The sequence below is a fragment of the Thunnus maccoyii genome, chromosome 2 (genome assembly GCF_910596095.1).
Source record: "Thunnus maccoyii chromosome 2, fThuMac1.1, whole genome shotgun sequence".
NCBI classification, from domain to species: Eukaryota; Metazoa; Chordata; class Actinopteri; order Scombriformes; family Scombridae; genus Thunnus; species Thunnus maccoyii.
In genome coordinates this window covers 11,894,220-11,916,941 of record NC_056534.1, presented here as the reverse complement: position 1 = coordinate 11,916,941, position 22,722 = coordinate 11,894,220, and the positions used below count along the sequence as shown (strand labels likewise).

At 40.5% G+C, this 22,722-nt stretch overlaps 3 protein-coding genes across 9 annotated transcripts in view; all 3 read left to right on the top strand.

Annotated features, from left to right (window-relative positions):
• LOC121905573 (sorbin and SH3 domain-containing protein 2-like) overlaps positions 1–21,123 on the top strand; it is a 55,359-nt gene extending 34,236 nt beyond the window's left edge. Inside the window, exons 11-26 of one of the 7 annotated variants that reach the window (XM_042423918.1) lie at positions 1,059–1,109; positions 1,247–1,454; positions 1,692–1,806; positions 4,615–4,686; positions 6,089–6,145; positions 6,691–6,735; positions 6,916–6,965; positions 8,032–8,210; positions 11,473–11,552; positions 11,887–11,933; positions 12,351–12,465; positions 12,599–12,727; positions 13,125–13,316; positions 17,310–17,347; positions 17,481–17,587; positions 18,713–21,123. In XM_042423918.1, the coding sequence (XP_042279852.1) occupies positions 1,059–1,109; positions 1,247–1,454; positions 1,692–1,806; positions 4,615–4,686; positions 6,089–6,145; positions 6,691–6,735; positions 6,916–6,965; positions 8,032–8,210; positions 11,473–11,552; positions 11,887–11,933; positions 12,351–12,465; positions 12,599–12,727; positions 13,125–13,316; positions 17,310–17,347; positions 17,481–17,587; positions 18,713–18,774 (1,547 nt within the window). In that variant the 3' untranslated portion in view covers positions 18,775–21,123. Of the gene's footprint in view, positions 1–1,058; positions 1,110–1,246; positions 1,455–1,691; positions 1,807–4,614; positions 4,687–6,088; positions 6,146–6,690; positions 6,736–6,915; positions 6,966–8,031; positions 8,211–11,472; positions 11,553–11,835; positions 11,934–12,350; positions 12,466–12,598; positions 12,728–13,124; positions 13,317–17,309; positions 17,348–17,480; positions 17,588–18,712 lie in introns of all 7 variants that reach the window. The other 6 variants (XM_042423926.1, XM_042423909.1, XM_042423943.1 and 3 more) reach the window with 6 other exon arrangements.
• On the top strand, positions 8,325–10,910 carry LOC121905602 (sorbin and SH3 domain-containing protein 2-like). The gene has a single exon (XM_042423974.1). It carries the CDS (start codon positions 8,521–8,523, stop codon positions 10,717–10,719), a length of 2,199 nt encoding a protein of 732 aa, XP_042279908.1. The 5' UTR covers positions 8,325–8,520; the 3' UTR covers positions 10,720–10,910.
• Positions 13,325–17,301, top strand: LOC121905609 (formin-like protein 20). Its single transcript, XM_042423986.1, has 3 exons — positions 13,325–14,743; positions 15,709–16,167; positions 16,834–17,301. The coding sequence occupies exons 1-3, from the start codon at positions 13,724–13,726 to the stop codon at positions 17,002–17,004; spliced, it is 1,650 nt and encodes a 549-aa protein (XP_042279920.1). The 5' UTR covers positions 13,325–13,723; the 3' UTR covers positions 17,005–17,301.
• Positions 21,124–22,722: the final 1,599 nt, after the last annotated feature.

Sequence of the window (22,722 nt, the reverse complement as noted above, 5' to 3'; positions counted from 1 at the left end):
AGTACGCATGATAAATAGCATAAAACACTAAGTACAGCTGAGGCTGATGGGAAGTTTTTTGGTCATAAACCAAAATATTGGACAATTTGAAATTTTGACCTGATGACGGCAGTAGATGAAAAGTCATGGGATTAATCCTATGGGGACTTTGATATGCCAAATTTCAAGGCAACCCACCCAATAGTTGTCGGGACTTTTAATTAAAAGCCCAAAATGTCTACCTCATGATGGTGCAAGAGTAAAAGTCAGGGGAGTCATCCTCTGAGAACCATGAATGTCTGTGCAAACTTTTGCACCAATCAATCCAGTAGATGCTGAGATATGTCACTGGATAAGTGAAGACTTTGACCTGCATGTGGCACTAGAGGAAAAGTCAGGAGATCACCAAAGTCAGTAGCATTCCTCATCTGGGAACCATGAATATCTGTACCACATTCCATGACAATCCAAATATTGTTGAGATATATCCAACTAAAATCTAAATAAAACTAAAATAACTAAAAACAGAAATTTCAACATCATGGTGGTGACCCAAGTCAGTAGAATTCATCCTCTGGGAACCTTGGAAGTCTGTACTAAATTTCATGGCAATCCATCCAATAGTTATGGAGATATTTCAGTCTGGACCACAGTGGTAGACCGACCAACAGACCCGACATTACCATCCCTAGAAAAACATTTGTTTGGCTGCTGAGCTTGTGGAAGGACAGAGGAGAAGAGGATTATGCTGCATGAGTGGTTCTGATACTTCTCTGATGTGAAAAATGGTCATTAGTGGAAATTACTTTGTCAGTGACTGCATTCAAGCTGACCAAAGGTGCTGTTTAGAGCTATCTTTTAAGTCAACATGGTGTAAGTGTTTGATACAAGATATATTCAGTGTAAAGTATGGCTTCAAGGGTTTTTTGACAACAGTAGAATAATTCAGCCACATAGTAAAACAAAGGATAAAACAGTGTCCAAGAAAAATTTTAATTTACTCAGCAAGAAATAATATTTACTGTACTGTATGTGTGTGTGCATGTATCCCAATCAGTCTTTGTTCCTCTTTTCTACAGATGATGACTATTCTGATACATACAATGCAACATACGCTGTCATTAACAATGGTGAGAAATGCTTTAGTAACAAAAGTTGTGTCTCTTACAATAAGTCATTTCTTCCCAACCTATTTGTCTCCTCCTTTCTGGCATGCTCTGCCTCATTACCTCTCCCTCCAATATCCCCTCTGTTCCGTCTTTAACAGAAGACTACAGCCTGTCATCTAACACCACCATGGCCCACCCAGCTCCACGGACACATACCTACAGGCCACTTGTCAAGAGCCCCTCAGACAACGGAGGGCATCTGGGCCCTCGGGAGCCTTCACCATCTCCTGTACCTCCACCACCCCCACCCATGCCCTCCCTCCTCCAGCTGAGGGCCAGAGACAGCGATAAAGACGCACCAGATATGTAAGGAACTTGGTCTTCGTTCAGTAGACCTCTTGAGTAATAAAATACTGGCACTCAGTCAGTACAAGCAATCATTACATAATATCAGTTCCTCTTACATCCTCTTTTCAAATTCGCTTTTTCTAGCTCACATTAATTCCACCTTGAGTTATATTAATTTAAAATGTGATTAGAAAATTAAGTAAGTTAGTCTTAAGCTGATTTTTCAGAAAGTTGTTTTTGATTTCCTTGTGGCAGGAATGAATGGGGTCCTCCTGACAGGAAAGTTGACACACGAAAGTACCGTGCTGAGCCCAAGAGTATTTTTGAATACGAGCCTGGGAAGTCCTCAATTTTGGAACACGAAAGACCAGTGAGTATTTATTATTTTCTTTCACTCGATTATAATGAATTTTGACATCTTCCTGTTCAAATCCACTGAAAGGTTGCTAGCCGTCATCACTTTACTGCCTTCCGTCATGTCAGGCTGTAAAATTAACTGTTTATACAGTTAGGAAGTGAGTTGCTTGCTTGTTTAGCTGGTTCACAACAGCAGCTTGAAGAAATATTTCAATAACTGTGATAATGAAGTGATTTCTTTTTCTTGTAGTCATGCTTGTTATTGTTCCGTAAGCATACTGCTCTGAATACAAAGCCCATCTCTAGGGAGGTAAATGACTAAACATAATGGAGAAAAGAGTCATAAAAACATTCACATTTCTTACTCGCTAGTTTTCGTAGACATTAAAGTGCAGTTAATATACTTTTATATTACAGGCATTTGCAATAATAGTTTTTCTGTCAGAGACAATGTGGGTGTTAAAAAGCGAAACCTTTCCGATGCCTGCATCCTCAAGTGATTGTACTGACTGTTCACTCTGTGTGGGGTGAATGACAGAGCAGACAGCAGAGATAATTACTGTGTAGATGAACAGGATAATGGACAATACGTTATAGATGAGGAGTCTGTAATGTGGGGAAAGAGTAAAAAGAAAAGGTTTTTTCATAGTGGTTTAATGTGATGACTGCAGAGAGCAGAGAGCTCTCCTAGGGCAATAATTCATGAGTCAGTCCCTGAAAGGGCAATAAAGGGAAAAAGCTGTGGAGAATAGAACTGAACCCACGCTGGCTAATCTTCTGTATGAGAAACCTCATGTACCCATTTCATGTTGTTTATTTTGTACATTTATGCCTTTATTCTTAAAGACCTCTTAATGGCACCAAAAACACCCTTTTGGTGGTCATTTGTGAATTTGGGCATTTACAAACCGTAGCAAACAAAAAAATGTATTTCTAGTGCACTCTTCTTCTTGTTCCTCTTTTATGTGTGTGTGTATTTATTGTACAGTACTTGTGTGATTGGCAGTCTGTGCTCTAGGCCTAACTTTTTCTTTTGCAGGGTGACTCATTTGTCTCAAAGCAGAATTCTCTTTTTAGCAAGAGAGCTGTGACACCACAGCATATTCAAAACATCCCCTGGCAGTGTTTCATTTGCTGTGAAAACTCCATTTCCACGTAGGAATGGGGTTAAAAATAGTAAAGTAGTAGAGCAATGCGTCATTTCTACAGTTAAAATTACAGTAGAAGGCTTTCTAACTATTAGGCAATGTACAGGTTGTTACTCTAGCACACTCAAATGGAAAAGTTTGTCAGAGTTTAACCAAACAACAGGGTAGATGATTAACTTTCTACACAGCAGTAACCAGTGTTTTGTCTTATGTCTCTATTTTTGATGCATGTAATGCTTTCATCCCAGCTGACAGTTTATCGCAGGTTGATTTGATATGAAAATTACTCTCCCTGTGATACAAAGGAAGAGCTTCATGTTTATAATCCATCATGTCACATCAGCAGAGACGTTGACAGACAGGCAGATGTGCTTGCTTAAGGCAATTTTTCCATTATTTACAGACCATACATGCCAAGAACTTGAGGATATACAGTATTTTTCAGCCAATAACATTAAACAAATGATAAAGCAACACTGTGTGACAGCTGTCAACTCTCAGTGTAGGCTACAAGGGAGAATGTGGCAGATTTGTGTGACAGCTAGATGGATTATATAAGACATATAAAGACCTTAAGACCAGATTTTAAAGAAACATCTGATATAAAAAGTCGTAAATAGGATTTTAAAAGAGTAAAATAGAGTAAAGTAAAATAAAAAAAAATAGTCATTTTCAATATTAAGTGCTTGGCCAGTTTACTGTCGGTTTACTGTCCTCCTCTTCTGATGATTTTCTAAGTAATTCATAAAAGCACACAGCAGCTCTGCTACAATTAAGAAAATATTCCAGTTATAATGACTTAGCATGAGCATAAATTGCAGTACGGCATTGTGTGGCACATGGGTCAGTTGGCTGACTGACTGTGATACCGTACTCTTACCATTATAGAGCTGAAACTTATCCCATGTTAATAACCCCTCATGTCTTTTCCAAACATGTTTCCAGTATGTGCCTCTCCATCGTCTTCTTAAACGTAATGAGCTCTTGCGGTAGTAATTTTGCCTTCCTCTGCCACTTTCACATACAGTATTCATTAGACAACCCACTGAACATGCACAAAGGTGCGGATAATGAGGTTGGGTGTTAAATATGTAATGTTCAAAGTAACATGCTGATTTTCATTAGCTGCCACCTGCATTATGGCTTAGAATAAGGCAGCGATAATGTGATTCTGTCTGGGATTCATAGCCCTGCTAATGTTTATACATACGAAATTAATGAATATAATTTCAGGACCTAAGTGTTTAAATTTGCTGCATATCCTGCTCCTAAGGGGGCAAGTTGCAGTCACAGTGTCTGACTGTGCATATTAGATTATTTAGTGTATACAAGTTTAATTACTGTATGATAATATGACACTGTTGTGCACTGCCTAACAAATTGTTTGGATTTCCTAAAGTTTTATAATTAATTTAAAACCGGTGACAGTAGGGAAGCAAAACATTCTCAGTAGATTTGTCCATAGTAAATGGGGTTTGCATCACTGCCTTTGTCCCCATGAGCCAGTCTAAATCTCCTCATCCTGGTTCATCCTGTGCCCATCTCCCTGTGCCACCTTTGCCCATTCTTAACCATGAGGTCCATGTCTCTCTTTGTGTGTGACTTCTTTCCACACTTCCTTTCTTCTGTCTTTTCTTCTACCTGCTCTCTCTGTCACTGTCATGCTTTCCCAGACCTATGATGACATAGATTTAGAGAACGAGCCTTGGTATAAGTTCTTTTCCGAGCTGGAGTTTGGGCGGCCGGTAAGTCAGGGCCTAGCTACTCCCTCAACCAACCCTGCCGTAGGCATACACCCACTTTCTCCACCCCACTCTTGATCTTTTTGTAAGAATGTGCCTACCAATAGACTGGGTGGGGTTAGTTGTTTGGGCATGTGGTACTTGTTGGGTGCTGTGACCCCTCTCCCCCCACCCTTGTGACAGGCTGTGTTATGTCTTTGCGTTGCTGGGTTTTTTGGTCTGGTGGCTAGCAGGCATTGAAATGTTCATACACAAAACCTAGACATTTTATTTCAGTTGGTTCATTATTGCATCAATCCTTGCCCAGAAATAAGCAGGAAAATAGGTTCAAAGGCTTTAAATGACCTGACTTTGAAGTCAGACTTTCATATCTACAAGCTAAATGACTTTAGTGCCCTCTGCTGGATGTAGATGGTAACAGCATGCAAGTGGCTAAGGGCAGGGATCGTCTCTAGCCACATATCTGGGATCAAATTACCCCAACCTCACTGATTTACAAAGTGTCATCAGTACATGCCTGTGTCCATGCTAGAGCATGACATCAGGTGTCAACTTTCTGGGCTTATTCAAAATGTTCAGGTGGAAATGTCACATGTGGAACCAGCATGACATTGTGTCTTCCCAAGAGTCATAATCTATATGTTGAGATTTCTACCTGCAATATTCTGAATGTTTCACGTCACTGAATAAGCCCGTAGAGTGTAGATGGTTTCCCCTCATGCACTGACTGGTCCAGCCAGGACAGAATCTCACAATATGTTCAGTGTTTGAGTGTTTTATTGAGGTGACATGCCATGAGAAGTTTTGACCGACTGAATGAACAATAGTTTATCTGCACTAGTAAACTAAATCACAACATTTGAGAGTGCAGTTCATTGCACTCTCAAATAAACACGACACTGCAGCTTGTGCTTCACTCGGCTTTCTGCTTACAGCTTGCTCTCACACTCTGCATGTGTGTGTGATACATGGGCACATTACTGTGTGTGTGTGTGTGTGTGTAGAACGGTTATTTTAGCTTACACATACCATACTTTAAATGTTGTTTTAAGAACAACACAGGAATATATCAATAGGCTACATTACCTGCATATGAATGAGTGTGTATAATGTGTTGGTGTGTATGTTTGTCAGAAAAAGCGTATTGGAGTGTAAAGAGTTTGTGCACATGTACAGTATGCATTGTACATGCAAAGCACATGTGCAACGTTTGTGAACTAGTCCATATCTGGTTTCTCAGATTCTCTAACGGGTGTCACTCTCTCCACATGTTTCCTGTTTTTTTTGGTTTCTCCCCATGATGTCACCACTGCTTCTCCTCCTTCACCTCATCTTCACCTTCCTCCTATTCCTCCTCCTCCTCTCCTCTCCTCCTCACGCTCACTGCTGCTGCTTGGGGCTCAAGCCTCCTAAAAAACGGCTGGATTATAATCCAGACATCTCGGCTCGCCAGCGCATTGAGGTAACTCACATTCATGAGTGTTTTAGTAGTGTTGTTAATCTCACAATTATAGGAATCCAGTAAATTGTTGTTAAGAAACATTTAAGATGTGATTGCTTTAAATGAAAATAACGTAGTATAGTAGGAATACAATGTGATCTCATGTCAACATGTCAGCCATCCACCTCAAAATGAGTGTGATGTTGCTTGTTGAAAACTGTTGAAGGAATAGCTTTGAAATATAATTCATACATTTTCTTGTGATTATATGAAAATCAGCTGGTTGTGCTGTACATAAAAATATTTTGTCACTGTCTGTTAACTTCTCTCTCCCTGAAAAATGATAAATATCTAGATTTATAATTTATGTTTTGGACATTGTGTGTGATTGCATTGGTGGTTTGCATTTCCTCGGAGAAACCACAACTGTGACAAGGTATAACAACCATTCTTTACCAGTAAGACCCATTCCAGCTGATCCATGCCATGTTTTGCAGGGCAACATTTGCCCTCTGAGCTCAGCTCATAACATCCTTTGCTATTTCACTTTTGCCATCATCCTCCAGAGCAGCCCAAGAGAAAGCAGAAATTTATCTTCGCCGTACAAACCGGTAGGCCTCTTCTTGGTCAGGTGTGCCATGTGGAACCAGCATCCATCGCACCTTACGCTGGGGGAGCGTTTTGAGTGTGGCACAGCAACAACAGCATGCAAGCTGTGCATTGTGAGCTGCTCTGCCTCAACTCTTTGTTCTTGCGGAGCTCACTTTTCTCTTTTGTCTGCCCTATTTCAGACATCTCTGCACATCGCTCCTGCTGACAAGGCTCCAGAGAGACCTGCAAGGTAACCACTGTTTCTTTTATTTTCCTCTGCATCCCCCTGTTCCCCCTCCCCCATCCTCTCAACAGCAGTGGTCCTTGCTGTGATTCAGCACAGTATCCAAAACTCTGCCCTTTCTTGTCCTGTCTCTGGCGCAAATAGACTCTGTGTGTGCTATTTCTGATAATTTGCAAGGATTAGTGTTAGTCTTTATTTGCTTTTGTCACTGGAGGCAGGACCCTTTGCATCTCCCTCTTACTAACTGAGCCAGAATAAATTAACCCAGCAAACCTATTGATTCTGCCCTTTACCTCCTATCCTTCCCTCAACCCCCCCTCCTCCTTCCCTTGTCCTACTCCCTTTCACCGATGCCCTGCTTATTCAGTCGCATTTTCCTCGGTGAACAGAAAGGACAGAAATGGGATGTGATGAATAGGCCATGTAATTCATTTAAGTGACATTGAGTGTGTTTGTTCTGAATAGAAAGCGCATTTTGACTTAGACGTTTTGAATAACAAAGGTTACACGCAATGTCCTCACTGGATTGAAAACTGAATGATATACGATGATTGTAGAGAAGGTATAAAATTTCATAATAGTTTTCACTTTTATAAAATTAAAGTCTTTGTAACTGTTTGTCATATTTCTAGGAGATTAAGTTAATAGCAACAGAATCAGATTGTATAAACTAAAAATACCTTCAAGGTTCGAATAAGACCAAGGATTGCAAAAATCTTTAATCTCTAAAATGACCATGAAATCCTTTGATTTAAATGTAACATGTAAATCACCTTGGAGTTGGAGGATTTTTCCTAGATGTACACATGGTGTATTTGTTTTGAAATGACCCTTATTGGCTTAGAAAACACCATAAAACCTCTTTTTTTCATTTACACATAGTGCACAGAGGTGATAAATGACATGTGAAACACTATTCAATGGGCAATTTTTTTACTGTGTTTTGATTTGCACAGTGTTTGTAAGGTTTGTTTGGTTGTATGCATGATACATGAGGTAAAAGTAAATACAACATACCTACTGCAGTCTGCATTCGCCAGTGCATTGTCCTTGATGTGTGACTGTGTTGCAGTGTTGCCAGCGACTACAGGAAGAGAAGGAAGTCTGAGCCTTCAAGTTCCCAAGCAAATGCCCAGTCTTATCAGGGCAGATCTGTGACTTCCCCTAAACCAGTGGATGCCTACAGACCCAGCAGCAGCCTAAAGAAACCTGTCATTCGTTCCTCACCATCCTCACCCTCCAGAGCCAAAGGTACACACACGTACACACAAACATCTCCTTTTTATTTGATTTTCTTTTTTTCTCTGTGTGTTTAGTCTCTCTCTTTCCCCTTCTCTGCCCCACACTGTCATACATGTGTACTGTACTTACCACATCACCTGAGAATCAAAGAGGATTTGTTGTATTTATGTTGTTCTAATGTCTGTCTGGTCATAACCTTCTCTGATTGGTGTTGGTGGAAGTCTGAGGACAAAACGTGTTTTTTCCTTCTTCTTTTCTCTCCCGATTCTTTTCCTTCTCCCCAGCTCTTCCACTTTTTTGCTGGCTATTACTGCTTAACATGCTTTCCTCCTTCTTCTCTTTCACCACGCTGCTTTCTATCGGACAACTGAAAGGTGGGGACGCATGTAACATGTATTCAAACAGTTTGACCTCCCCAGGTCCTTGTCAACGCCCCTATCTGCCCCCTATTCCCGCTGACCCTGTTCATTGCCATGAGGATGCCAGCCAGGATAGCAGCTCCTCCTCCAAGCAGTCCGTCTATTGTAAGAACAGTTGGCAGACAAAACACCAAGATGCTGACACATGGAGCAGCGCAGAGGAAGTGCTGCCCCCCACTGGAAAACTAAAGTCACGCAGCTGTGATGACTTGCTCAATGATGGGCGTCCTAGCTCAAGTGGGCGCAATGCCACGCGCTCAGAAAGTGCTGGCTCACTGGTGTGTGATGGGAATCCCTCAGGTACGACTGGATCCACCTCCACTCGCTCATTGCCTCGCCTCCACCGGCGACGGGCACATGATTCTCCAGGCTTTCTCCAGCTCTATCGTAAGATGCACCACATTGACCGAGCTCAGCTTATTCCATCTGAAGTCATCCGTTCAGTTCGTGCTCGCATCCTGGAGCTAGAGCGCCAGCCTCACTTGCATCGGCATCGTCTCTCTCCTTGGACACCCTCTTGGGGTGTTGATGTGCCACGCGATATGGTGCCAAACCGCATTTCTGAATATGAGCAACTTATTCAGAAGTCCAAATCCATGCCCAACTTGGGTGACAGTGAGATGCCTTCAGGCACTACCACGCCAGGTGGCTCGTCATCACGAGCCAGCAGTGGTGGTGGTGGCACACCCAGTTTTCCAAAACGCCGTTTTTCCATAGAATCTTTACTAGAGGAAGACAACAATGGCAACAGTGCACCAGTACCTCACACCATGGATCACTTGCATCGACCGCGTAGCCCTCCTGAGGGCCAGCCCCGTGCTGGGCCAGAGCCCGGCCATGGGCGGCCCTTTCCTGCTCCTCCTGTTCCCCAAGGCCCACAAGCCAACCCAGACTACTCCGACAGTGAACAAGATGCTGTCGCGTCAGACCTCAGTGACTTCATCCAGGTGGAGGGCTCTTCATTTTGCAGTGAGAGTGACTTTGACCATTGCTCACTAACCTCCTCTGAGAGCTTGTACGGCTCTTCCACCCTCCACCACCAGCATCACCACCTCCGTCATCACCACCATCATCATCACCACCACCACCACCCTGGCCACCAAAGTCTAGGCCAGAGCCAGGGCTACCAACACCGCCACCTCATCAGCACCTGCAAAGGCCGCTGCCCAGCCTCTTATACCCGTTTCACAACAATGCTTCGCCATGAGAGAGAACGAGCACGCCAGGAGCACCAGAGACCTTCTCAGCAGAGCCGCAGCAGCCATTCCCAAATCCAGAGCTCACAGTCCCAGCAAGCGATGTCCAAGCTGGCCTTCCTGGTCAGCCCAGTGCCTTTCCGCAGGAAAAAGGGCTCACCACCTACCTCTAGAAGAACCAGTGGTGGCGAAGGTCGGGGTAGCAGACCCAAGTCCAAACAGGCCATTTATGAAGCACTAGATGCAGCCTTGAGAGACATATATGAGCACATCCAAGCAGAGAGAGGCCACAGAGGCACAAGGGCACCTGATGATAGCATCCTGAGGAGAATACTGGCCGAACTGCTGCCAAACGTGCCTGAACGAAGCTCCTCGTTGCGGGGGAGGAGGGGGTGTTGGCACGGAGGTCCCTCCTCTGCATCACTGTACCCAGATGGGAGCCCCACTGGGTGTGCCTCATATAGAGGGGATCCATCCACACCACAGTTACAGTCACCACGGCTACAGTCACCAATCAGTGCCTGTTACGGACGTCATACGGAAACCTCAAACAATAATGATTATGGAGAGGAGCAGGGCAATGGAAATGGTCTCTGTTATTCAGGTGGAGATAATACACAAATAACACCTCAGATATGCACATGTGCACTTTGTCACGTAACCAGTCATACACATAGTTTTTTTCTGCAAAAACAAACATACACACAGTACATGCATGCACACATACTCAAAACGTGCATGCACATACATTTACCTCAGTGTCTCTTTCAGTATTGCCTGCAGTCATCGTCCTATTCACCTCATTGGTCAGCCGATACACCCATTACTGTGCTTTCCTATATATTTACATGGCATTCGGTAAGGCCTGTTAACTGTAAATTCTCAAGTAAAATCTTGTCTTAAAATAATGTCAGAGTCTTAAGTAATTGTCTTCTTTCGTTTGATAGTAAGCTAATGTCATAATGTTTTGTGCCACTGGAAGGCTTTTAATTAAAAATGTGCAGTGAGGAAGAAAAATATGTCAGAAAGAGAAAATCAGAGCAACAGAGTAGTAAGACATGAGCTCTTTGTTGTACTGATTGAAATAACAAAAACAGGAGCAGCTCAGAAAGCTTCCTATCAAACTGTAATAAAGTATACTTAAAACCAGGACATCGTTTCAAATAAAGGCCTGGTTTTCTCTGCAATTGAGGTAAAGGAATATTTGAGAATTTACAGTATATTACTTTGGTTTGAGTACATAAATGTGAATATTCCTGTTTGTTCATAATTTGATTATTGTTTTGTTGTATTATTTGATTAATTTCCTTTTCTTTCCCTCAAGCCATTTGCCTGTATGTGTATAAATGGTTTTATCATATTTTTTGGGCTGTATTCCCCTTGTTTCATTTTGTGTTCCAGTTATTTATAGGATTGCATGTGTCTCTTTGAGTCATGTTGTGGGAATCACAATCACCTTGTTTTTCCTATGAAATGGAAATAAAACACAATAATGTTTTGACCCCAAGCTTTTATTCCCTCATTCACCTGTTGGAATGGCGTCATCACTGTACTGTTCAGTACTTTCCCCAAGCACATGTTTGTATTGCTCGTGGTATAATCGTAGTTACTACGGTAACTCTTGTGACCTTTGTCATTTGTCTCTGCCAATCACAGACCAGGATGTCTCCAGGAGTTATTCTACTATGGATGGACGCCGCACACCCCAGAGTAGAAGACCTACTCCTGACAGAGAGGTAGAACATTAGCAGAAGATGAATAAATATTGAGTGTGTGGTGTTGTAACACTAATTAGCTCAACTTTCCAAGTTTTTAGGTTATACCTGCTAAATAAAATGTGGTGATTGGTTGTCACTATAAAAAATATTTCACATTGAACCCCAACAGGCATGTTTCTTTGTCTTATAGCTTCACAATACTACAGCACAATTTAATTTCCTCACAAAATTAAAAAAACTTTATTTTATGTTATACCTGGTAATGCTTGCCGGCTTTCTTTCTCTCACTCTCATCTCCTAGGTGTCCCATAAACAGATGACACAACTTATTCTGTTCTCTCTCCTCCATCAGAACCAGCCTGCGAGAGCCATTTATGATTTTAAGGCACAGACAGCTAAGTGAGTACAGTAAATGCACAGTGCACGCACAAGGAGGTAAAGCATGAATGTCTAACTGAGCATCCATACATCTTGACTCGCTGTATTAAATATTATTATTTCAGATTCTTGAACATTTCTTTCCTCAACTTCCTTTTGCTTTCTAAGACAACTTCATCATCACACCTCACCGCCACACCTGGATGGCTTTAACTGATTTATTTTTTTGCCGTCTTTAAACATGCGCATGAGTAAAGCTGATGTCTGCTGTGCTGGATCTTACTTTATCGTGCTCTAGTAGCTAACATTCTGTAGCTGACGCTGTGAAATGAGCTCTGCTGATTGAATTGATGGCATCTTGTTCAGTTCATGTCTTCCTCGCTCCTGTGTGGAGGTGGTGCACATTAAAGGCACTTTTATAACATGACTGTGTTGCAGGGAGCTGACATTTAAGAAGGGCGATGCGGTGAACATCATCAGACAGATAGACAACAACTGGTATGAAGGAGAGCACCGTGGACGGGTGGGGATATTTCCCATATCCTATGTAGAGGTAATTGTGCAGCTTATATAAGCTCTTATGGGTGTACTAAATATCCATCACTGTCTGTCTTCTACTTAAGCATTCATTTTTCTCATTTCTCTCTCTTAAACACCCATTTACACTAATACACACACACATATAGAAAATGCCGTCCTCAGAGAAGCAGCAACCGATCCGGCCTCCTCCACCAGCACATGTCAGAGAGATTGGAGAGGCAGTGGCTCGCTACAACTTCAATGCTGATACTAATGTGGAGTTGTCTCTCAGAAAGGTAGACTATTTAATGTTCGTGTGTATAAATAGTTGCATGCAGGAAGGTTCATGCTGCTCCTGATTGTTGTCAGGGAAAGAACTTATATCTGTTTGGAAGCTAAGAATATCTTAACTTGAAAACCATTCAGGTTTGAATTAATCAACTGGAGGATTTAAAGAGGTTAAATTTTCTTATATCAGAGATAAGTCATCTTTCAGTTGTACTTAAAAGAGTGAATATGTTCAGTTTAAGTGTGTGAGGAAGTAGAGGAGTTGGATTTTTATACCAGTGCTGTGTCACATTTAAATAGCTTGTGTGTCTGTGTGTGTGTGTGTGTGTGTGTGTGTGTGTGTGTGTGTGTGTGTGTGTGTGTGTGTGTGTGTGTGTGTGTGTGTGTGTGTGTGTGTGTGTGTAGGGTGAGAGAGTCATTGTGATCAGGCAGGTAGACCAGAACTGGTATGAGGGGAAGATCCCAGACACAACCAAACAGGGCATCTTTCCAGTTTCCTACGTTGACATCGTCAAACGCTCCCCGTCCAAGAGCTCCGCCCACCACGTTGACCCACATGGTTACCCTGGAAACAGGACACCAAGCTCTACACCCAAGGTAGGGGAATCACTACAACACTGTTAATAATTTAGAGTACAAGAAACCACTACTACATAATAAATCAGTATGAAACAGTGTCAAAGTACTAAAATATTCAGCATTTTGTATGAAATTTAGATTGTTTATATTAATTTTTAATATAATTTGGGGTATTCATGTCTGATTTATTTAAATTTGAAAATAAGGTTGTAATGCTGTCAACCAGCTTTACAAATTTACATCCTCAAAAACATTGCAAAAACTGTCTCCAGTCCAGTAAACATGCTTGTTTCAGTAGTTAAACATACAGCTTTTATAATGCATGAAGCTCTGTTGAGCCCTCAAATGACACATAATACACAACACACACACTGTACCTCTCTGTTATAAGTCGCACTCTGTTCCCTCTTTTTCACTTTACCTTCATGGAGCCTTTCTACCATCTACCTCCATCTTCCACCCCCCGTGACCTCCCCTCCCCTCACCCCTCGTTGAGAAAGGTTGACCTGGATGCCATCACCAACGAGTGGCTCTTTCTCACAATGGAAACCACTCCAGCTCCTTCCCTCACGGCAACCCCTATACCTCCCACACCACCCCCTCTTCCAACTGACCTCACACCTTTCCTAAAGGCTCAGGAGCCTAAGGCACCCTCACCTGCACCGTCACAAAGAGGCTTCACCCTGCTGCCCCAGACTTTTTCCAGAATCCCTCCAATTAAAGAAGAGAGTCTCAGTTTAGGTCACGTCGCAGTTGCTCTGCCTTTCTCCCAACCTCCTCCTCCTCCTCCTCCCCACCCTCATTTCTCATTAACCTCTCCACTGCCTGACTCTTCCCTCCAATACAACAGCGGCAGAGGGTCACACATCACTAAAACAGCCCAAACGTTAAACATTGCTAAGCCAGAGGTTTTGTACTGCACAGAACCAGAGCCGATAAAGTCACCCACACACGTTCCTCAACAGCACAAGTCCACTGTGCAAGTAACCAAAAGCAGCAAAACCCCTGACATTGAGCTGCATGTAAAAGACCCTTATGACGAGCTGTTGTCCATGATTCTGGATGGTTCCAGCAGTACAGACGATGATGACGTTTTGTCCGCGGTATATTCCCCACCAGCTGTGCCGATGGACAAATTTCAGAGCAGGTTTAAACTAAAAGCAGAAGAATCCCATCAGCCTGCAGTGAAACTCCCTGCTATCCAACCAGCCAGCGAATCGGCAGGCAGCGTTCAGTTAGAGGTGCAGTTTCACAAGCCTGTGTCGATGGAACCACTGTCCATTATGTGGGGAGGGCCGTCGAAAACTCTGAATGAGGAACTAGTCGAGTATCAAAGACCACCGTCGGTGAAAGGAAAGGAATTTACTGAATTATTCATTGAGGAAGAGGATGAAGCTAGAGAGGACAAAGAGGAGGATGTTTTTAATGAGAGACTCGGTCCACAGGTAGAGCATGGTGTGAGCTTAATCTATTGAGTCTTTTAATGTTATGGGGCCCTGGAAGGGACATGGAGGAAAATTTTTGATGTTGTTGAAAAAACAACCTAGTTTAGCATTTAAGTAATACTCATACTCAGATATACTCATATTGTATATGGATATATAGTAAGCACATGCATTTGCAAGGAAACAGTACACAATATAATTAAACATCTGAACAATCAAGACCTCTACCATTATCCATGCTACTTCCCAGAGTTTACCTGCACCTCCACAGCAGCAAGTTTGAAACTCTTAAGAGAAGGACTAGGGAGAAGGGACTGTGGGAAAAAATGATTCAACAGATAACTTTAAAACTGAGGTTAAATAAAAAATAATAAAAGCATCATTACAACTAGAGACAGACTGACGTACTGACACACATTAAATGACAGTGACTGTGTCCCAAATCACTCTCGAGGTCTCTCATTTACTACTTCCTATATAGCGGACAGTCAATAGTTTACTCTGTAGTGAGCAGTAAATTGAGATTTCAGACACTTACCAATCATCTTCATCATTCACATGACTGTAATTTTGTCGTCTATATAATGTGGGATTGTTAACAGTTTCCATTTAACAGAAGATATTTTGACATGCCTTTGACAGCCTGTAGTTTTTTTCTTACACAGTCTTCTGATAACACTTTTGAAGGATCTAAACTCTTACTAGCGTGATACAATCAGAATATTTCTCTGAGTAAAGCAGAAGTTTTCACAGTTCAAGAGAGAACTAAAAAGCGTTTTGTTTTTGTTTGTTTGTTTTTGATCTCAATCTGAAACATTTTTCTTAACATCCCTTCCAGGGTTCTTTAAAATACAGTCTTAGTTTGCTAACAGAATCTAATTAGAATTTCTCTCTATTCTAAAGTTCTTTAGCATTTAGCATCTGTGATTCAGCGTCAGCATTGATGTTTGTCATTACCTCCGTAGGCTGATGTCTGTCCTTCCACTCTGACACAGCTTCCTCACCCCAGCCTCCCCTCACCCTCCACAACACCACCTCCGACCTCCTTACCTCCCCCTTCTTCTTCTTCTGCTTCTTCTGTCTCCCACTCACAAAAGCATGACACTATTGCTCCGTCTCCCCCCGTCTCCCCTCAACCCTCATCCTTTCCTCACCTCACAACATCGCCGCAACCTCCGGTCTCTCCTCCCCCACCTGTCTCACCGCCTCCCCTCCCCTCCTCTCACCCCTCTCCAAACCTTCCCTCACAGCAGTCCTCCTCTCACCCCTCACCCCTTTCTCGTCCAGTCCCGTCTTCCTCCGGGTCAGAGTCGCCTATCCCCCTTCCCACCCTCTCTTCCCCGCTCCCCTCCTCTCCTCCCCTCACCACTCCACGCTCTCCCCACCCTGTACCCCATCCCGGGCGTAGGTCTCCAAAGGTGAAGGTAAACCTGGAATGTGGAGATGATAGTGCTGATTTGGATCATGTTTGTGATGATAGGAACTCATTTAACAATACTCTTCCCTAACTTTTGTGGCATTGACTTTAGTGGAGATGAAATGATTAGTTGATTAATTGATTAATCGATCCGTAGAAAACAAATCTGCAACTATTTAAATAATCGGTTAATCGTTTAAGTCATTTATGAAGGAAAAATTGAAAATATTCACTGTTTCAAGTGTCTCCAATGTGAAAATGTGCTGTTTTTCTTCTGTTCTGGACTATTAGTCGGACAAAAAAATACAGCAAAGACTAAACGATTAATTGACATGTGTTGAGAAATTAACAAATATGGAAAATAATTGTTAGTCGCAGCCGTACCTGAGACTACTACGTGATTTGTGCATTAACATACTTTGAACACTAACGTGGAAATGCAATGGTGATGATTTATGGACAGCAAACTTAAATTACTTGAGTTGCTCATGTTGGTTGTACTGTGGTGCTTCAAGGAGGATTTTTGATTGGCATCAGCATGTTGATAGATGTTGTTCTACAGCATGTCGTTAGCTTACCATGTGCGCTTGTGTGTTAATAGTGAAGGCAGCTGACGTGGTTACTGTTGAAGATCATAGGTGTGTTGCTTCTGGTTTTTCTGCCTGTTAAGCAGGATCCAGTTGTTGGTGGTAAACCTCCTCGTAGCCCCATCTTGTCCCGGAGGTCCTATCTGTCACCCATTAGAGGTCGAAGGGTAGGGGGGCATGTCTTCATTCAACCATGCTATGTCTCTGTGCAGGAAAGAATAGAAATCTTTCCAAAAAAACATCTCATACATAATTGATCACCACATATCTGCAGTTTAAGATGCATGGCAAAATATGCTGTTAAACTTAATAATGTCATTTTCCTCAAAGGGAAAGGAGGAAATTGTGTTATTTTTGCTAAATGAATTGATTTTAGGGCTGATTGTTTGGTTGGTTGGTCTGTCAATAACGTTTGTTTTCAAAGGAATTGTCCTCACCTCTGGGTATGAAATTATCCCTTATTATTATACCTTTATCTATTCAACTGCCATAAACCCAAAACCAAAGCCCCACAAATACCACAAATTGATTTGCTGTCTGTTTCTGTCCCTTTCTCTCTCAGCGATTAGTCCAGGATGCACTCCACGGTGGGGGAGACCCGTAAGTAATATTTATTATTATTACTGTCATGATAATCATAATTTCCATTAAACTGCTGTTATGCAATAAGAAAAACTACTTCTTGTTAAATCCGTATTACTACTAAAGCACATCATACATTTTTCCAACACAGGTACCAGGCCCTGTACAACTACCAGCCTCGCAACGAGGACGAGCTGGAGCTGAGGGAGGGAGACATTGTGGATGTGATGGAGAAGTGTGATGATGGCTGGTTTGTTGGTAAGGAGAAGGAATATATCAACTTAGACTTCTTATTAAAATAAAGTGACTTGTCCATCAGCGATACTGTTTGGAAAATCAAGAACACATGTAGTTACATGTAGTTATAGACATGATAGATGCCAAACCTCCTAAAAGCCACAAGATAACAGACAGGCTTATCATGAGTAGGAGTGTGAGAGTTGGTGCTGACATGAAATAAACTTGCAACTGGCAACATACTTACACACAGCGCTGAGAGCAAATGTACAGGAACATACAAATAAAACAAAAACAACTAAAGCAAGAAAAATAAACTTATATCATACAGCCAGTTGTAGAATGTAACTAAGTGCATTTACTCAAGTACTGCAAACTCAAACTTGAGTATTTTCATTTTATGTTACTTCATACGACTACATTTCAGAAGGAAATGTACTCTTTACTCCACTACATTTATCTAACATACAGTAGATACTTTGTAGATTAAGATTTTACATAAAACACTACTATCACTTAGGAAATATGAAGTAGTAAATTGAGTAGTTAAAATAGCTCCACCTTGACCAATTAAAACTATAAAATGATGCTTACATGTTAATAAATCAGTAATAATAATCCAGTATTGTAATATAATAATATAACACTCTGGAAGAGGTCATTCTGCAAACTGTGACCCCAAAACCAAGGTACATACCGAGCCGTGAATTTTGAACCCCTAAGATATTTTTTTTTTTTTTTTTTTTTAAAACAGGTCAATTGATATTATGTAGTGTATAACAGTATATGGTGTGCCAGCTGGCTGGTATTATGACATAGATGTACTTGAAAATATGAACAGACTGAAACCACTAGATGACACTGTTGTCCCACTGTATATTTTCTAACAGCTGTCCCTGTGAAGTCAATTTTATTCTTCACAGTTAAACTGATTTGATTGCCCTGAGAATCTGTTTTTCATATTAACCTTTACACCCTTGTATGGAAATGTCTGCCGTCTAAAAATATTCTGAAGTACTTTAGGTTGATTTTAATCTCCAAGTTTGGCTCATTTCCAGGCTACAGTGAGCTGGAATAGTATTAGTAAGTCAGAAATACTCCTGTATCAAGCACTGACAATCTCATTGTTGCTCTTTGTGTCTGCAGGGACCTCTCGAAGGAGCAAGTTGTTTGGAACTTTCCCAGGAAACTACGTGAAGCAGCTATAATGATGATTCCAGACCCCTTTTGGCCCCGCCCCTTTCTGTGACACGTTCATCGCCCCGTCAGCACAGCACCTGCAGGTCACCACATCCCAAGAGTGGCCGCCCCAAGACCCGTCGCACATTTTATGTATTTGCGTGTAATGCGTGGCGGGTCGGCTTCACACAGACAGAACGTTTAGCTCTAACTAGCCATCTTTGACGGAAGACTTCTATAAAAAATAATGTTGTTTTTTTAACCTTATCTTTTTATCCTTATTTTTCTATCATGGAGAACCCAAACTTTGTGCTCCTGTCAGTGACCTTTAACTTTTGACACTGATGGAAGGATATCGAAGGAACTTTGCAAACACTCAATGATAGTAAACAGCGCACCGCAGTCGTGCTTTTCTTTCTGTTTCAACCTTTTAAAGGGCAGTAAAATCACCACAATCACCTTTTCTTTTTCTTTTTTTTTTTTAAATTTCAGCTGCATATTTAAAAACACTTGTTACAATTCATGTCAGTGTTCAATCACAATTATCCCCAAAGACATTGAGCGCGGAGAGTGTTGTAAAAACAGTATTCTGTCAGCAGGTCTGTTGTGCAGCCATGTCAGGTAAAAGATTGTTACTTTCCACAGTTACATGTGGAAAGGAAAGACATGCATGTATCAATGTTATGTATTACCCAAGGTATTGATTGGTTGATGGAAAAAGTATAAAGGTATAAAAGGATATATTTTATCCTTTAACACAATCATGAATTACTGCTAATATTGCAAATGAGGAGGTGTAAAAAAAAAAAATTATTGACACTATTGTTAATACATTAGATTTAAACTTTTAGATAAGAAAATACAAAAAGATTCAACTTGTTGGTTTCAATGTTCTGTCATCTTCACACTAGGATTGATGCACTTTAACGACTCTTTAACACAAATTTGTGTTTTGTTTTATTTCAAAAATTTCACTTTGGATTTTTACACACGAGAGGTTACTCTGACGGTGGGGCTTTCGGGGGGGATCTTGGTCATGTGGGAAAAGTGTATGCAAAAAAGGTTACCAACCTTTTAGGTATTATATTTATTAGAGGACGAACACTGGTCAAACTGTGTTATAAGACGATTGTAGAAAGGATGGAACAATATTTTGCTTTTATTGTATTGAGGAAGCGAACATCTTTTAACAGCAGCGAACCCACATTTAAAGGATTGTTATTTTATTGTCAAGTTAAGTATCACGGCGAATAACACACTAGTTGATGGGCTATAATGGATTGCCAGGTGTCATTATGTTTTATGTTGAATTTATTTAAGTCAGACGCAGGATGAAATGGTATTTTATCAAAAACTCTGGTCTTGTAACTGCAGTTTTTCCACTAGATTGTGGTGGCATCTTTTAAACCCTGCTGTCAGAGTGAGAGGGTAGTGTGTCACTGTTTCATGTGTTTATATAATATTTTACTTATTGGTAATTTCCATCTTAGCTTGTCTTGCTCAGTGAGTATGATTTTTTTTTTTTTTCTCATTTTACCTGTTTCACATAGAATGGACACTGACAACAAAACAATTGTTAAAGCACCTTAAGATATATTTTGTTTTATCATTCATTGTCCCTCACGTCACCTCCTGTCATTCACTATTTCAGCTGGTGTGAGAACACAATGTGTGTGTGCGTGTGTGTGTGTGTGTGTATGTGTGTGTGTGTGTCTGTGGTGTTTTTGTAAGCCTTTTGTATGAGAGCTGTAAAATGGCCAACATCCACTTGCTTTATAAAGTCAGCTTTTTCTCACCCACCATCACATTTGGTTTCCTCTCTTTCTTTCTTCATGTTTTCTTCATCAGTGGTGCTACTTTTCAATTTTTTTGAAAAGCCGTCATCATAGCCGGGCGCGTAGGCCCTTTTTTTCCAGTTATTCGTGATTCAGTTAAGATTCAGTGACATATTTAAACAAAAGTTACTGTTAGGTAGATTGAGTAGAGTTGGTGATTGCTGCCTTATAGCCAACTCACTAATTTAATAGCCATGTATATGTGAACCTCTTCTGTGATGCAAAAAATTAATTTATGCATATGTAGTTTAGAAAACATCAGGAAAGTGTGTTGAAGTGTGCACAGAACATAACCACAAACTCCACAGTGTTGAAACACTAGTCTAGTCTGCCTTTGATACTACAATAGGAACAGATTTGGACAGAAGACGTGAATTTGACTCCTGATATGTTTATACATGTAATGAAAATGTAAATCTTATATGTTATTCATGTTATTATCAAATTCAATGCACACTCTTGGAGTATTTCTACAATATCTTAGCATTTGTTGGATGATTTTATGGGGCTGTGTTGCTAATAAAATCCAGCTGTTAGATGACATTTATTATTTATTTATGTTTTTTTCCTTTCAGCTAACCAGAAATGACCATTTACTGAATAGGAAACCTTTATTTATAAAGTTTAAAGGTATTCTGCAGAATGTTTTGACCCATGATGGTGCAGGGGTTAATACACATCCCTCTATTTCACACAACAGCACAGTTATGTCAGTTGATGAGTAGTAATGAGCAGATAAAAGAGAAGACTGCATGCTAATGTAAACAATGCAAGTTTCAATACTTGGAAGCCCCTAAAAACCTTTTAAATTTCAGTATTTCTCTATTAAATACATTAAATTAAAACAAATATTTATCACTAAATAAGCAATGCTTAAAGTAAAAATATAAAACATCTTATAATATGATTTAAGAGTTAAACACTCAAAAAGTAAGTTACTCTGCTTCATGCAGCCTGTCAATCAAATCATTTGAGTCATGATTAGATTCTGATTCAAATATTGATACATATTGATTGTTACACCGATTTATGTAAAATCACCTTTTTCCACCTTAGCCCCGCCCACTTCAGACCAGTAAATTAAGCAAAAAAGAAAAACAGAAATGTCTTCATGTTAAAACACTCTAACTTTGGCTTAAAACAGTTTGTTTATTTAGGATCCATCACTGAGTATGAAGCTGATTAAAAAAAATGTGTTTTCACTGCCTTTATTTTATCAGGAAATGCATTTAAAGCGTTTAAAGGACATCTTTATGGAAAGTCTCATCTATCAGCTACTTAACAGAAGCCGAACTTCAGGTTTTTGCTGACCTCCAGTGGTTTAACTTCTCACTTTGCTGTTGAGACATCACTGTTAGGTGTCGTTTTACAGGCGCAACAGAGTCTGATAACAGCCATCAACACTCATAAGTGATAAAGTCAGAGGTGCAACAGTTTTGAAAGTTCCTCTGTTTTAGCTCTACTCAGAATTTAATATTAAAATATAAAAAGTAAAATCAGAAATGTGGGAATATAAGAAATATATTCTCATATTTCAGATATAAGAAAATCTGAAAAAAGTGTTAAGTTGGTTTACTTGGTAAGTGCTGGTTCATAGTTGTTAATTTGCAAAAATTTGCAACAAATGAGACTTTACAGTTCTTTAACTAATGGAAAATAGTTTTCAGTGTGTAGTTTTGTTTTGTTTTGTTTCTGTTTTGTTTGTTTTAACAATTTCCTAAAAGTAGCTGTTGTGTAACTTAATTCTTTGGACATTTCTTTGAAAGGATTATGCAATTTTGCTCATTATAGAGTTTTTCAGAAACAACCTAATACGCTAATATGTAGCTTGACACACAAATCTACACACTGAAAACCAAATATTTTCTGTCAGTTAAAGAACTGACAATAGTCTAACATAGTAAGAATATCTGCAAATTAACAACTCACAGAAATATGTTTTTGAATTTGTCATTCAAATGTTTGCAGGAAGAAAAAAGCTGAAATATTTGCAGGGCAGCAATCAGCAATTCTAAAAAGTTATATACTATAGTTCAGCTTCAATGTACATGTCTCTTTTAAACATATACAATGGGACAGCACAAATACTTGCTTCACTACTATAATACTGTATGCTAGATATGCTCAGATGCTTTTATTGCA